The sequence below is a fragment of the Phragmites australis genome, chromosome 15, assembly GCF_958298935.1.
Source record: "Phragmites australis chromosome 15, lpPhrAust1.1, whole genome shotgun sequence".
Lineage (NCBI taxonomy): Eukaryota > Viridiplantae > Streptophyta > Magnoliopsida > Poales > Poaceae > Phragmites > Phragmites australis.
In genome coordinates this window covers 21,878,256-21,894,138 of record NC_084935.1, presented here as the reverse complement: position 1 = coordinate 21,894,138, position 15,883 = coordinate 21,878,256, and the positions used below count along the sequence as shown (strand labels likewise).

General features: G+C 45.7%; 1 protein-coding gene across 1 annotated transcript; it reads left to right on the top strand.

Annotated features, from left to right (window-relative positions):
- Positions 1-13,823: 13,823 nt before the first annotated feature.
- LOC133892203 (uncharacterized) lies at positions 13,824-14,234 on the top strand. The gene has a single exon (XM_062332910.1). It carries the CDS (start codon positions 13,824-13,826, stop codon positions 14,232-14,234), a length of 411 nt encoding a protein of 136 aa, XP_062188894.1.
- The last annotated feature ends 1,649 nt before the right edge of the window (positions 14,235-15,883 follow it).

Sequence of the window (15,883 nt, the reverse complement as noted above, 5' to 3'; positions counted from 1 at the left end):
TATTTTACTAGTCTCTAAGTCAATCTAATTGCAAATAGATCGATAGACATAAATCTAAAAATACAATAAAAAGGATTTTTTCTTTACCTCAACGCTTCTTCTTTCTCATCCCCTTCTTCCTCCACCTTCGCCTCCTTCTCCTACTTCCTCCCTTGTTCCTCCTCCCTTCCTCCTCTCTTCTTCCTCCTCTCTTCTTCCTCTTTTCTCTTCTCTCTTCTCCTCTGTGCTTGCGTGCTCCTCTCTGCGCGGTCGCAACCAAGACGACGCAGATTGAAATGAGACGGCGCGGCGCGCGGGTGCAGGGCCGCAGGTATATCTGGATAATACAATTTTTGCCGTATAATTTGGTGACAACTAATTTTCGCTAAATCGTATGGCGAAAAATACCTTGTAACTACAGCTATGCACCCTAGTACTGCCGCTGGTGCCACGTCAGCAATTTTCGCCATACCGTACAGCGGAAATAGTATTTTCACCGTACGGTACGGCGAAAACAATATTTTGCCATACGGTAGGACGAATAGGTATTACTTTTAAATTTTTTTCATTTTTGGTACTATTTTTGTAATATCCATACAAAAATGTAATATTAAAAAAATTCAGTTTCTTGCAACCTCCGCTAGTTTCTTCCAAGTTTGCCCGGATCGCTGAGCAGGCCTTTGAGAAGGCAAAGGGCAAGTTTAGTGTGGCCTGATGCGCTGGAGAAGAGTAGAGGGTGCCTGGTTTGTAAAAGCCAGAAGAACAGAGCAATGTCTGCGGTTGTCGTTTGTGGAACTAGCAGTTCAAATGTATGCACATCCTGATGAAGTTTTTACTGCCACCAATAGACAAAAATAAAGAAAACACATGGTCTGTTTGACTGCCTCGTAAAAATAATGTTCGATGATTAAGAATACATATGGGAATAAAACCTAACCAAGGGAAAAGAGCATCCCATAACTATTGCATATGAAGTATTAGGACAACAACTCTTTGAAATCATTCTCATACGAATGGCAAAAACATGCTGAGCAACAGTAATGGCTAGCAAAACTTTGGTGAATAAACTGCGAGATTCGTGCTAATCTAGATCGTTTCTGTTCTATCTTAGCATTTTCCTGTTATTCACGGGGTTAGAAAAATTTGGGAACATGCTTTACCCTATGAGTTTTGACTTAGCTTCTCAAAAAAGTTTCGACTTCGCTACCACTCGTTTGTGCAAGTAGCATGACCACATGTGTGCCAAGGCTGCAAGCTGAAATTGCAAAATTGACTACATGACTGTGTAAATTGGTGCATTTACTTCTCTGTTATCGTAAAATCGATATTATATTTAGCCTGGGGACACTTCGAAATGGTAGCAATTTGCTATAATATACTGCAAACATTATAATATAATATCTTCAAATTTTGGAGAGAGGAAAGGTATAAATTGTCTTGATCGCCCATGGCATTAGATTGCCCTCGCCGTCGATAATCATTGAAGGCGCCACAGTGCGCGCGGGAGGTGAATGTGCCATTGTGCAGGGTATTCTTTTTGGGAAATCTGAAAGGTTCAATGAATTAATTTAATTTTTTCATAATATCTCAAAAGCTTTGGATGACTTGATTCCAAAGTTCCTAAACGTAAGTTGGAAGGATTGATCTGGAAGCTCTCGATCCTGATCGGAATGTAGAACGAATGTAGAACAAATTTATTTCATAACTCCTTAATTTAATTTGAAAGTTGAATACTAGGTTTTAGAAGTTCATCTGTTTAATTTGAAACCTTTGGGGAAAGTTTTGAATACCATTTGAAAGTCCAGAAGATTTCAATGTTCTAGGATTCCCATTTGGAAGTGCTCCCAACAGACTTTTCAAAGCTCGTCCACCATTTTTTAAAGTTCTGAATAGAATTTTGAAAGCTTGTAAGCTTCGCACGGGTACAGTGCTCACTAGCTTCCATTGTAAGCACCCCTAACAGTATGTTTGGATTTAGAAATAAAATTAAAAAATACCGCGCCATTGGGCGCCATATGGCTCGTCGCTGAGTGCAATTCATGATATGCGCATTTGTCCCGTACATATTTACACATAGGTACTTAAGTGCACATAAATAAAAATAAAGTTTTGTTTCATATTACATAGAAATTTAATCATGTGCATGTAGAGCTGATTCTGAAAATATTGGAATCATTGTCTGCCTGCTAGTTAGTGTTCTGATCATCTTCTTCGTCCTGCAGAAAATATATGCAATTGTTAGGTATGTTAGATTTAGTTTCGAAATAAACAATGAACGAAGAATAGATAGTTACACTGGTTATATCGATGGAACGCAAAGGATGACATGTGCAGAGCGACGAATTGAGAATTTAAATTGAGAAGCGCAAAGGTTCAATGCCAGTTCGATCAAACATGAGGACTTTAAATTGAGAATTGCTGTCATAATTAAATACCAGGATGTCCAACTGGTTTAAATCATGGGCCTTGATAAATGACTTCCATCCATAATCTACAATCAAGATGTTCCTAATTTTTTTTTATTTGGACATAAAAAATTCGACCACAACGTGTCTTTAGTTAGATGTTTCACAACTACAAAAGTTATTTTTTGAGAAAACTTAGGTTTCATTTCTACAAGTGGTTCATAGGATCAATCGTCTGAGAAAGTGGTTGCGGCTGTAGACCGTCTGTGAAAAATAATTTTCACAGGCGGTTCCTTATGTGAACCGCCTGTGGAAATATCTCCATTTTTCCAGGCGGTTCATATAAGGATTCATTCAGTCGGTACCATTGACTAAGTGCTATGTGAGGTGCTCATGTCACCGAAAGAATTCATTTCGTCGGTACTCAACGCGAACCTTATATTCCTTGGTTCTTCAGCGAACTCTGGATACATGGCATCGAACTTTCTCCATTGGCTAGCATTAGCGGGGTGTCGAAGCTTAGTTCCATCATTCTTGCGCTTATCGAAATGCCAACGCATCAGTTCAGAGTCCCTAGGGTTCGAGTACAAACACTGTAAGTGGGGGATCACTGGTAGGTACTACATTACCATCGCAGGACTTTTTCTCTTCTTCTCCGCGTTGGAAGAAGTGTCTTCTTCGTCACGACTAGCATTACTCTTCTTCTTCTTCGCGTTGGCGGAAGCATCTTCATCCTCACAATCATCATTCCTCTTGTACTGACTCGCATTGCACACTGGACATCTACCCAAGGCTCCGTACTCTTTATGGTAGAGGATACAGTGGTTCGGACACGTGTGTATTTTTTGCACATCCAATAACAACGGGCAGATAAGCTTCTTCGCCTAATAAGTGGTGGTGGGCAAGGAGTTAGGCTTCGGAAACATGTTTGCCAAGAGACTCAACAGATCCGAGAAACTCTTTTCGGACCATCCGTTACTGGCCTTCAACCTTAGAAGTTCAAGCACCGAATGCAACACCGTAAACTCCTTATCACAGCCCTTCAATTTCTCGTACAAAAGTTCCTTCGATACCTTATGTAACGCCTCAAAATTATCTAAACCTCTCATGTCTCTTAAAACATGCGGTTCTGCATGGCGTAGCATTTTGTCTAGATCAAAATCAGTATCATCATCCATCATAACATCAGTGTCGCATTCGACTGCTCCCTCATCATCACCATCCACTTGATCAGCAGCGATGTCCTCATTTAGTTCGCTTGTGCGTTGTTCGCCGTGAATGGACCAACTTTTGTAATCCTCAACAAAACCTCTCAAGATCAAGTGTGATTTCATTATGCTTGATTTGTCTCACAATTTCTGGTTCTTGCAGTCAGAACATGGACAATATATTTCTTTTGTCTTTTTAGTCAAAGCGTCCTTCTCGGCGGCTTCAATAAAAGCAGAGAGACATTTGATGTATATTTCTCCATGTCTTGGCGCATCGTACATCCATGCTTTGTCCATCTTTAACTTCAACCACAAAATTAGATACATCAATTAATTAATTTGAAAATCAAAATTAAAAAGATTTTTTTTAAAAAAAGGAAAAAATGGGCTTGTTATGATTATAATATATCTACGTAATTGAATCTACATTGGAGCAAATTTATGGCTCAAAATAATGTGAATTCATTACTCTCTCCCCCTCTCCCTCCCTCTCGCTCTCCTTCTCCCTAGAGATCTAGATCTAGATCTAGAGAAAAAATCCCCATTCATGATAAAATCTCCTAGATGCTTAAAACATCAAATTCTAGCTACAGTTTTTTTTATATAATGTTAGAACCGTGTGAATCTATACAAATGAATCAATATTGGCAACAAATTTTAGCTAATTCGAAGGTCTAAATGGCAAGAACCATGAGCATCTCTAGATCACATTTAAACCTAATTAAGCCTTAAATCTAAATCTAAACATCAAAAAAATGGTTTAGGGATGAGATACCCTTACCTTAGGTGGCTCCTCCAAGGAATTAAAAAAAAAACCTTCCCCCCCTATTTTCCAAATCCGCCGCCACCTAGAGCTCTACTGTTCGAACAGTAGAGCTCCCTGTTTCAATGAGCTCCATGTTTCAATGAGCTCCATGATGGGGATGCTACTATTTATGGAGATATTTCCACAGGCGATTCACATAAGGAACCGCCTGTGAAAATTATTTTTCACAGGCGGTCCACAGCCGCAAAGAGCCACAGCCACTTTCTCAGGAGGTTGGTCCTACGAACCGCCTGTAGAAATGAAACATAAGGTGTCTCAAAAAATGGCTTTTGTAGTAGTGCTTAAAGATGCTGGAGGGTGCCTGTCCATGCTGGCATGGAGGCTAGCTAGGCGTTCAAGATGTTGGTGGGTCCATAATGCTCCGACACATAGGCAATACCTTAAAGACGCCGGAGGATGCATGCCACAGCCATCACAGAGGCTAGATAGGCCTTCAAGATGACGTAGGGTCCAATGTTGCATGCCCCAGCCGTCACGGAGGCTATGCCTTCAAGATGATGGAGAGTCCAATGCACTCTGGCACGTAGGCAATTCCTTAAAGATGCTAGAGGGTGCTTGTCCTTGCCGGCATGGAGGCTAGCTTGGCCTTTAAGATGCTGGTGGGTCCATAGCGCTCCAATATGTATGCAATACCTTAAAGATACTGGAGGGTGCATGCCACAACCGTCATGGAGGCTAGCTAGTCCTTCAAAATGATAGAGGGTCCAATGCTGCATGCCCCAGCCGTCATGGAGGCTATGCATTCAAGATGATGGAGGGTCCAATGCGCTCTGGCACGTAGGAAATGCCTTAAAGATGCACGAGGGTGCCTTTCCATGAAGGCACGGAGGCTAGCTAGGCCTTCAAGATGCCGGTGAATCCATACCACTCCAGCACATAGGCAATACCTTAAAGATGCTGAAGGGTCCAATGCGCTCTGGCACGTAGGCAATGTCTTAAATATGCCAGAGGGTGCATGTCCACACCAGTATAGAGACTAGCTAGGCCTTCAAGATGCCGATGGGTCCATAGCGCTCCCGCACGTAGGCAATGCCTTAAAGATGCTGGAGGGTTCCTACTTCTCCGGCTTAATACCAGAGGGTTCATATCCTTCCGGCTCGATGCCAAAGGGTTCATCCTCCTCCGGCTCAATTTCGAAGGGGATTTTGAAGGAGAATGTAACTTTACCAGCCCTTACATGGGTAGGGTCCCCTAGGGGAGTCCTAGGCTTGTGGTGCCCAAAGCCGCAGAGCCCTTCATGAATTTCTTAGAGGTCATCCCCTTCTTGCTTGGTGACACAGCAAAGGAGAGGGGCGTAGACCCCTGCTTTGTAAAGGATGCCATCAACCAGGAGGTAGACCCTGGTGCAGTGTTCCGCGTGATGGAGTTCAACGGGGTTGTCTGGCTCCTCTGCTCCGTTTAAGAAGGAAACGAGGGGGACCCTCCAATCTGGGGCTCCGATAAGAAGAACGACGATCGTTGTCTCATCCGGGATATCATCTGATGGCTAGTGGAGGACCTCGAAGACGACACCTTATGGCATGTCTCCATTCCTAGTAGCGGCTTTTGCCAAGGCATCTGCCTGCTCGTTGTCTACTCGTGGTATTCTTTGTACTGTTATACCATGAAACAACCCTTCAACCTTGTAGATGGCCTCGAGATATCTTGCCAGGTCTGGATGCTGAGCCTGGAAGCTCTTGTCTATGTGCCCCGCGATGACTTGAGAGTCAACCTTGACAATGATTCTGGCGACTCCTAAGGTTCGGGCCTTGCAGAGGCCCAAGAGGATGGCTTCATATTTAGTAATGTTGTTGGTTGTCTTAAACTCTAACTAGGCGGCGAACTTGGCCTGCTGGCCCATAGGGGAGATGAGGATAGCTCGGGCCCCTGTGCCAGTGGAGTCATACGCTTTGTCAGTGTATACTGTCCACACATCTTGAGGAGGGGACGCAGGAGGTTTGGTGGGTGTTGACATCTATTTGGCGATGAAGTCGACCAATATCTATGACTTGATAACCGTCCAGGCCACAAATTTTACCGTGAATGGGGCTAGTTCCACATCCTACTTGCCGATGCATCCGATTGCCTCCCGATTGCGAAACATATCACCAAGCAGGTATGAGGTTGGCACAGTGATATCGTAGGCAAGGAAGTAGTGACGAAGCTTTTGTGAGGCCATTAGGAGGGCATATGCCATCTTTTCAAGCTCGGTGTAGCATGTCCTTGCCCCCACCAGTGCCTCCGATACGTAGTATACAGCTCATTATACAAATCAACCTCTGTTATCCCCCTCCCGTATCAGTACAACACTTATGTTAGAGATTGAGGTGGATCAGTACAGAAGGAGCCCTTCATCGGGAAAGGGTATCCTGAGCATCTTGAGGTCAGAAATGTGGGCTTTAAGGGCCTGGAAGGTGGCTTGGTACTCTGTGGTCCACCTGAAAGGCTTGGAGCCCCTCAGTGTTTTAAAAAATGGAAGGTTGTGCTCAGCAGATTTGGTAAGGAAATAGCTAAGGGATGCAAGGCGCCCGGCCAAGCGCTGGACTTCTTTGCATTGGTAGGGGGTGACATTTCTGGGATGGCACGGATCTTGCTAGGGTTGGTCTCGATGCCCCTCCGGGAGACGAGGTATCCCGGTAGTCTAGCAGCCTTGGCGCCAAACACGCACTTCTCAGGATTGAGTCGCACGCCCACAACCCAAAGGCTGTAACAAGTTTCTTGGAGGTCAGCGACATGGTTGGCCTCGAACTTTCTTTTTACAACAATGTCGTTGATGTAGGCGTCGACATTACGACTTAATTGCTACTCCATAATCTTGTGTACCAAGCGGCAGAAGGTAGCTCTGGTGTTTCGGAGGCCAAAAGGCAACCGGACAATAGCAGTATACCCCGAAACGGGTGATGAAGCTAGTTTTGCTCTCATCCTCCATAGACATCCACCCCTGGTGGTATCTAGAGTATGTGTCCAAGAAGCTTAGCAAATCGCAGCTAGCAGTAGAATCTAGCAATTGGTCGACGCGAGGAAGTTGGTACGGATTTCGGGGGCAGGCTTTTTTAAGTGAGGTGAAATCGACACACATGTGCCATTTCCCATTGTGTTTCTTGACCAGGACGGGGTTTCAAAGCCACTCAGAGTGTATAACCTCTTGGATGATGCTGACCTTCAGCAAGTTCTGGACCTCCTCCTTTGCGGCCTCCGCCCGCTTGGAGGAGAGTTGGTGGAGCTCCTGGTGCACCAGCTTGGCCTTCGGGTCAAACCGGAGGGCATGCTCGATGATGCAGCGGTCGACCGTAGGGAGTTCCTATGGGGATCATGCGAGGTCCTATGGGGACCATGCAAAGACATCTAGGTTGCCCCGTAGGGTGGTTAGGAGTTGGGCTTCTTGCTCCGGACTGAGGTCTGCCCTAATTTGGAAGGTTTGGTCGTAGCTTTGGAGGGCCACGGTGTCTCGGGTATGCCGAAGGGAGGCTTTGAAGCTCTCCGAGGCCACATTATGGATGTGGCATCCATTGAAAGGGGCGGGGTACCCATACTCAATGCGTCTTGCCAAGTCTTGGTCGCCGTGGATGGAGATTAGCCTTTGGGGTCCGAGCACCTTTAGGCAGAGGTAGTTGAGATGGATAACAGCTCCGAATTTGTTTAGAGTCCATCAGCCCAGGATGGCATTGTAAGCGTAGGGTACGTGCACAACATCGAAGGTGATAACTTTGGTCCGCGCAGTGGGGCCTTCGCCAAAGACTACGAGGAGCTCTATTTGGCCTAGGGCATCAAGCAGAGCCCCGTTGAATCCTTGCAATGGACTATGGGCTAGGGAAAGCTAGCTCCATGGGATACGGAGTTTGTCAAAGGCGTGTACAAAGAGGAGGTCCGCCAAACTGCCTTTGTCGATCAATACCCTCCGGACCTCAACTTCGGCAATGTTGGTTGAGATGACTAAGGCATCAGAGTGGGGGAACTTCACCCCCTCAGAGTCATCAGAAGTGAATGTTACGGGGACATTGGCCCATCCAAGGGCCTCGTGATAGATGCTGGCTGCCCTGACGTGGTTCACGCCCTGTGTGTAGTCTCACTGCTGTCGTTTAAAGGGGTCGCCAGAGCTTACTCCCCCAGTTATGGCGAGCATCACCTGCTTGGCTCTGCCTCCTTTGAGAATGTACTGATCCACAGGTGGTGGAGGTGGAGGCAGCAGAGCTATCTGGGAAGGGTTCTGCAAGGCCAGGTGATTAACCTGGCGAACCCCTGCTGCTCTTCGGCCTTCGGGCCACTCATTGCCGTCCCTCTTGGCTGTTGTGTAAGCTGCCTACCTCCCAAGGTACTCCTCTTGGAAGGTTGTGAGGGTCCGATAGTCTTTGGTGCTATGTTCGTATTTGGCCCTGTGCAAGGTGCACTACTGCCCTTCCTCGGGGTATCGGCTTGAGGCACAGTCTCACGCTGGGAAGGCGAAGGCCCCTAGAATGGGGCGGGTTCAGAGCCTCCCGACCCGAGTTGATGTTGAGGATGCCGTGGCACTGTCACAGCCATCCCTTATGGCCTCCGAAGCCGTTATTCTCTTCGGAGCCCCTTTTTGCTAGCAGGGGAAGAGCATGAGAGGATCCTAATTGTGAGGCATACTTTCGGGCTCGACGTTGGGGGTTGTGGTGGCTTGTGTGAGCCCTCGGCGGAGCCACTCCTCTTCTGCATGTGCGTACTCCTCGAACTTGCACATGAGGGCCTATACGGACTGCACCAAGTGCTGATTCAGTCGATCGTAGAGGGTGCCATCGGCCAGACCCTGAGTTGCTGCGTCGATGACCGATGAGTCCGAGATGCTCTTAATCTGGGACTTGGTTCAGGAAAACCTCCAGAAATAATCCCATAGGGTCTCGTATGGCTATTGTTTAACGGTTAATAGGCTTTCAAATGTCACCGGCTCAACGAAGGTACCCTAGAAGTTGTTGCAGAAGAGGTCTCGGAGCTAGACCCAAGCGAAAATAGTCCCAAGCTCCAGCTTCCAAAACTATCGAAGGGCTACCCCTTTGAAAGCGAGGGGGAAGTACTTGGCCATGGCGGCCTATCTGCCTCCATTGGCTTCTAGTGTGAGGGCGTACGAGTGGACAAACTAGTCCGGGTCAGAGTCTCCCTTAAACTTGGCATCTTAGGGGTCCAGAAGCCCTTCGGGAAGGGCGCAGCCTGCAGGTCCACCAGTAGGGGCGATGATGAATTCGAGCCTCCGGAAACTGTGCACTGATCGCAGGAGGTGCTTGGTGGTGATGGGTTGTGGGGATGAAGCCCTCGCCAATCCCGAAAGCCAGGGTTGGTATGGTGCTAGCAGTTAAGAGATCGGCGATGGTCCCTCAAGTAGGCTACTGCGCTACCTGTAGGGCCGCCTACAGCTCCTCTAACTGAGTCTGGAGGGACACAACGCTTCTTGGCAAAGGCGATGTTCACGGCGGCGATAACAGCTGCAGCCCTTAGGGACGCAGCAGGGCCCCTGAGGCGGGTCCCCCTGCGTCAACCATAGCTATGGTCGTGACCGGGCTACCGGTGGTCACAGGGCCCTCGTTGCCCCTAGCTGGGAGGTTGTCGCCGGTTTTGCGTGTGGTCATTCGTACAGGCATGGCTGGGGCGTCGGCCGCCTGTGCCACGGCCCCAGCGGTCTTCTTTCTAGGGGCCATCCTACCTCTCGAGCACTTCTATTGTTCGAATCCCCACGGATGGTGCATTGTTGGTGCAAGAATATGTCTTGGACAAACAAATGCAGAGAGTGTGCTCAAGCTTAGAGAAGAAGTGAAGAGGGAGGAACACCATATATGTGATGGTCAAGAAGGATTGGTCCCTTGGTCTGATGGCTAAGGGTCTGTATTTATAGTGTCATGTAGGGTGTAAATGTGCAAATATACCCTCACAGAGATAGTGATACAAACCATCGCTATCTCACATGGACCTAGGACCAGTCGAATTACTCGGCATGGGTCAAAGTAGGATGTATTGTACCCCTTACCAGAAGATATTATATACCATGGAAATATAGTAGTGCAAGTGGCCCTATGGATGTGGCGCCCAGCTGGTCGCCTATTGCGGCGCCGCACTATCCAATGTGGTAGTCCAGCCCCCACTTGCACTTGGGATGTCAGGACAAGTAATGACATCCATATGAATGCATATAGCAAGATCTTCCTCATATTTACACCTCCATGGGTAACGTAATGGTGTGCGTCATACCACTCAACGGACAATATACGACGCTTTACCGGTACAATCGCTTCTATGTGCAATGATAAAACATCCAATGAAAGATACCATGCTTATGATATACTTAATTCATAGCCAGCAATATAACTTCCAAGATATGCATAATACTTCCAGAATTGCATACTATGATAATGAACAACCTCAAAGTGCCATATCTCGCTTCCTGCACATCATAAGTCAAGAATCAAGTAAACTTCAGAAAAGGTAAGTGACAAGGTAACATGCATTACAATTAGTTTATTAGGTTAATTGTATGTATTGTAATTCCAATTATGGAGGCAACCAAATAACAAGTTCCAGCATAGCCAACTGCTAGTTTCACTTGCCTTCAACGGCAATGAATGCGAGAACTAGCTGCGACCCAAAGTGGCACCACCTGAACTAGCGTAAAAATAGCACCAAGACACCCCAACAACATAAGCAAAAGAAGACACATACTCCTACGCCTGAAAATCCTGCATACAAGGTGATATTGAAAACGATGGAGAAACATCTATTGCTTTACTTGCAAGACGATGAGCGAGAACTTCCTCTAATAGGGTCAAAGACCGAAGAACAAAAACATCGCGCGAACTAACTCTTGATGGTTGACATCACCATTTTATCAATTACTCCTAAACCGCTCATCCAAATTGAACAAAACCAGCATAATAAAAAGGATATCAACAAGATCTACAACTTCTATTTTAGGCTTATGGTCCAATTCGATACCGATTAAACCTAAATTCCAAAATTAAACCACTGCACACAACGGATCAGCCAAAACACTAATCAAATGATGGAATCGACTATTCCCAGCTATCCACAAGCATCTACGAACTAATTAGAAGGTACATTTGCTATGGAGATCCATGATTGAGGGCGAATTTAATTTGATAAATCTCACAAAATTCCCTTCTTCTCCCTTCTTATTCCTCATTCTTCTTCTTCCATCTTCTTCCTTCTCCCTGCTCCTCACCGCACCCCACAGCTCCTTCCCCTCCCTACTTCATTGTGGATCCCTTGCCCTGCGTAGGGAGTCGGCAACTGAGGGCGGCAAGTGGAGAATGGGCGGTGGATAGGGTTAGAGGTAGAGTGTGGCATTGGGCAGCCAAGTTGGTCTTGTGATCTGCTCGGTCTCAGATATGCCGCCCTTTTTATTTTTTATTTCCATCTAATAGTCTAGATTTATTAGACTCGCTACGAATTCATCGAGTGTCCAAACAAGGCATTAGATAGCAAAACAGAATCATCTTAACGAGATCTATGCATCTACGATCTTTGATTGTCCATCCGAGCAACATATCAAAAGGTCAAACTTTTCACTCCGCATGGGTCCTATGGTCAATGTCTGAATTTTGTACATTTTGGGGTATTACACGTCACCAACGAGCGAGGTAGGGCGCCGGCGGTGGGTCATCGTGTGGGATTTGTGTGGATACGGCACTTGAAAGGTTGAAAGTGGAAGTGCACGGCCCGTGAACCCAAAGGAATCTGATGGCAGTACTGTAGCAGTACTGTTTACAGAGGCTGCCAGCGGGCCCGGAGAGAGAAAAAGAGGAGTAGAAGGTAGAAAATAGGGTAGCTGCTGGAGATGAAAAAATATGGGATGCTGTAATAGTGATAGGGGATGCTGTAATAGTGTTTTAGAGGATGAAAATTTAAGGTAGCTGCTGGAGATAGCCTAATCACTTCCACAACCGAGCTAATATATTTTATGAAGATTCCACGGCAAGCTAATAAGCATCCTAATTGTTGGAAATATGCACATTATTCTACTACCAGATTCTTCTAGGAGGCATATTACATTAACTATCAAGAATGTTATAGAAACCAACACTAGTAAATGAAACCAACACTGATAACAGACAACCATATATAAATTGTAAAGTCATCATGTAAACCGTAGAAAAATACAGCAGATTTATTACATACGTAAACTATAAACGCTCTATGTAAACTATAGCAGAAAACCACTCGATTACTGCTAACGAAACTGGTACTAACAATATGTAAATCATAGACAAAGCTAGCAAATATGTAACACGTCGAGGTGTTACATAAACGGTACCAATCAGGCTACAAACACCCATCTACGGACTTATTAATTAGCACTTCTTCGACAGTCGATGTCGCGCAGCAGCGCGGATTGTAGGCAACAAGTATAGGAAAGGTCATGCAGATACACTGCCAAGAAACCTTCTTGCCGCCCCTTGTACAAGCTTCATGACGGTAACAGCTCGAAGATACCACTCGCCTTCTGTTGGGGGATGATCTCCCGTACCCCTTCAGATGGCGAGTCAAAGTCCACCGGTGCCTGAACACTGATGAATATTGCAATTGTGTTTCAGGAAGTGCAGGCGAAGGCTCTGGCAAGCCTTCGGTCGGAGGTCGAAGGTCGATCCGCGGAGCCAACAATCAGCATAGGCGAAGGCTTTGGCGAGCCTTCGGTCGAAGCCCAAAGGTCAACCCGCTGTGCCGGGGATCAGCATAGGCGAAGACTCTGGCGAACCTTCGGATGGAGACCGAAGGGGGACTTTGGGTGCAGCGCCGAGGCTGGACGGAAGTGCTTGGGGTGCATCGAAGCCCGTGTAGCCGCTTAGGGTATAATTGTAAATGTGCAGATGTACTTGATGGTACTATAATGCCCACGCCAGGAATGTGGAAGTTAGGGGGGTGAAATTGTAAATCATAGAGTGGAGTGGTTGAGTACGGACTATAAATAGGTTAGCATTGTAACTGAGGTGAAAATTGAACTAAGATTATTTTACCCCTCGGATACGTGCCGCACTTCAAAGCCTTCGGCTTTCCCTGTTAACTGATGGCCTTCCCTGTTGTCTGGTGACTTAGATTCCAACACCTTCCATCTCTGTACACGTGAAGGAGAAGGTCCGGCGAGATCTGGCAACACAACACCTCAACACAGTTCACCGGATAGAAAAGGAAGAAGGAAGACGAGATGTGTTTCATGGTTTTTTATTACGTATTGGACCTGGACGTCTCTAGGACCTTTATAGGGAAGATGTCTGGCCCTCCAGGAATCTTTTCGCCTATAATGCTCAAAATCCGCACGTCTTCATGTGCGTGACTTTAAATATGAGAGATCCTCACTCACTCTTTCACTCTTCTCGCTCGCTCGCTCTCTCCCATGCACTCTTGCTCTCGATCTCTCTCTCGCCCACCGCCATTCACCTCCACCTCCCATGTGCGATTCTCATGGATCTGCTGCTGCCTCCACTGCCTTCTCTGAGGATGCCTCCCACACCCACATCCTTGTTCGGGGAGGAGGAGGCCCCGTTGGACGAGGTGCTGCCCACCTCATCCGATTTTGGCATTTCACCGCCGGGATCCCCCTCGTCGGATGATGAGGTGTGGGACGAGTTTATTGACGATCCACCGAGGGCCAAGAAGGCTCGAATGAGCTTGTCAGAGGAGGAGGACAAGGACAAGGAGGAAGACAACGATGATGCCGATGCCGATGCCAACGCCGACGACAGTGGGGATGCCAACGGTGACAGCGGCAGTGATGACGGCGATGACAACAATGATGACAGTGACAACGAGGATGAGGACGAGGTCGTGGACTTCCATTCGTGGGTCGAGTTCCAACTCAAACACGGCTACTAGCCCGCTAGTTAGCTAGGTTAGATGATGCGCGTGTTACGGTTTTGCGCTATCATCTGCATGATGACAACTTTTGCTGTAATTAGTATAAACAATATTAATATGATCATTAGTAATGCTAATCTCCTTTAAATTAATGCATGAATGCTTAATCTTTTTTTGTCATGGATTGAGTATCGCTATCGGTTCGTAGATAGAACTGACAGTGATAACCGTACAAATCGATCGGAATGTGATCAAGAACTAGCAGTGATATGTACAATCACTGCTGGTTCTGGGCAATGATAAATCATGGATTATCACTATCGCTTATTCACTGCCAATTCAAAAACCAGTAGTGATGTCAATTTTGAACCAACAGTGATGACCTTTTCTATAGTAGTGTTGGTCTATACAAACCTTCCATAGTAGTATGGGATAATTTGACCATACACTCTTGCTTTGGGATTTCATGAATAGGCCTCACCAGGGGCCACATTCCAATAAAATCCCCATCAATGCCAAAGCTAGATGAAAAAAAAGGATTAACGTGATGTAATGATGTTTCATGTACCGGTATTTTAGTATAGGTCCCGTACACGAGGATAACAAGATCCGTCTTCCCACGACCAATGAATTGACTATGCCTTAAATTCACAGCTTTGTGTGGTCAAACTTCACCTTAAATCTCAACTGATACTAGGATGCCAAAGTAACCTCACCTAGATAGAGCGTTAATGGTCTGGTCATGTATCTTCTCAAGAGTTCTCTTAGAGAGTGCCCTCCGTCTTAGGAACTATGACCAAACAGTTAGGCTCACGTAGGTATTTTCCTTCAAGATATCATGCAGGTTGATATCTTTTACAACAAAAAAACATTAAGGCTTTAATCCAACCTTTCATGCAGTCTAGAGTACTTTTATCTTTTGGACAATGGTATGTATTTATATTATGTATTATTTGGTTACTCCATCGACTTCTTCTTCCTATTTCTTATGTCACGGGATCTCCAATCAAATAGTTGTAGTCTACCCTTGTGTTGTAATAGAAACTCAGATGGGCCTCATACCCATGTCCTTAGATGCCACATAAATCACATTCCGTGATAATCCCTTAGTAAAAAGGTATGTCGGATTTTTCTCTAACGCACATAGTTCATAGCTATTACTCTAGAGTTTTTCAATTTTTTTTTACAATTTTAAACCTTCGCTTTATATGTTTGTTGGACTTTGAATTATCCTTAATATTCATAACTTGATCTAGCATTGATTGGTTATCCTAATACATTAGGATAGGTGGTACCGGCTTCTCAATCAATGGCAAGTATGACAAAAGGTCTCTCAACCATTCAGCCTCACTGGTAATTGTCTCTAGTGCTACAAATTATGCCTCCCTGATAGACTTTGTCAAGACGGCCTATTTACAAGACCTCCATGAAATCCAGCTCCCACAAGAATGAACACATAGCCACTAGTAGCTTTGATCTCATCCGCATATGGGGTTCAATTGGAATCACTATGTCCCTTTACCATAGATGGATATCTAGTGTAGTGAATCCCAAATGCAGTCGTGCCTCTCAAATAGCGCAACACTCACTCGAGTGCCTTCCAATGATCATCTCCTAGGTTTGATGTAAATTGACTTAATTTGTGTATAGCAAAGGATATCTTTAGT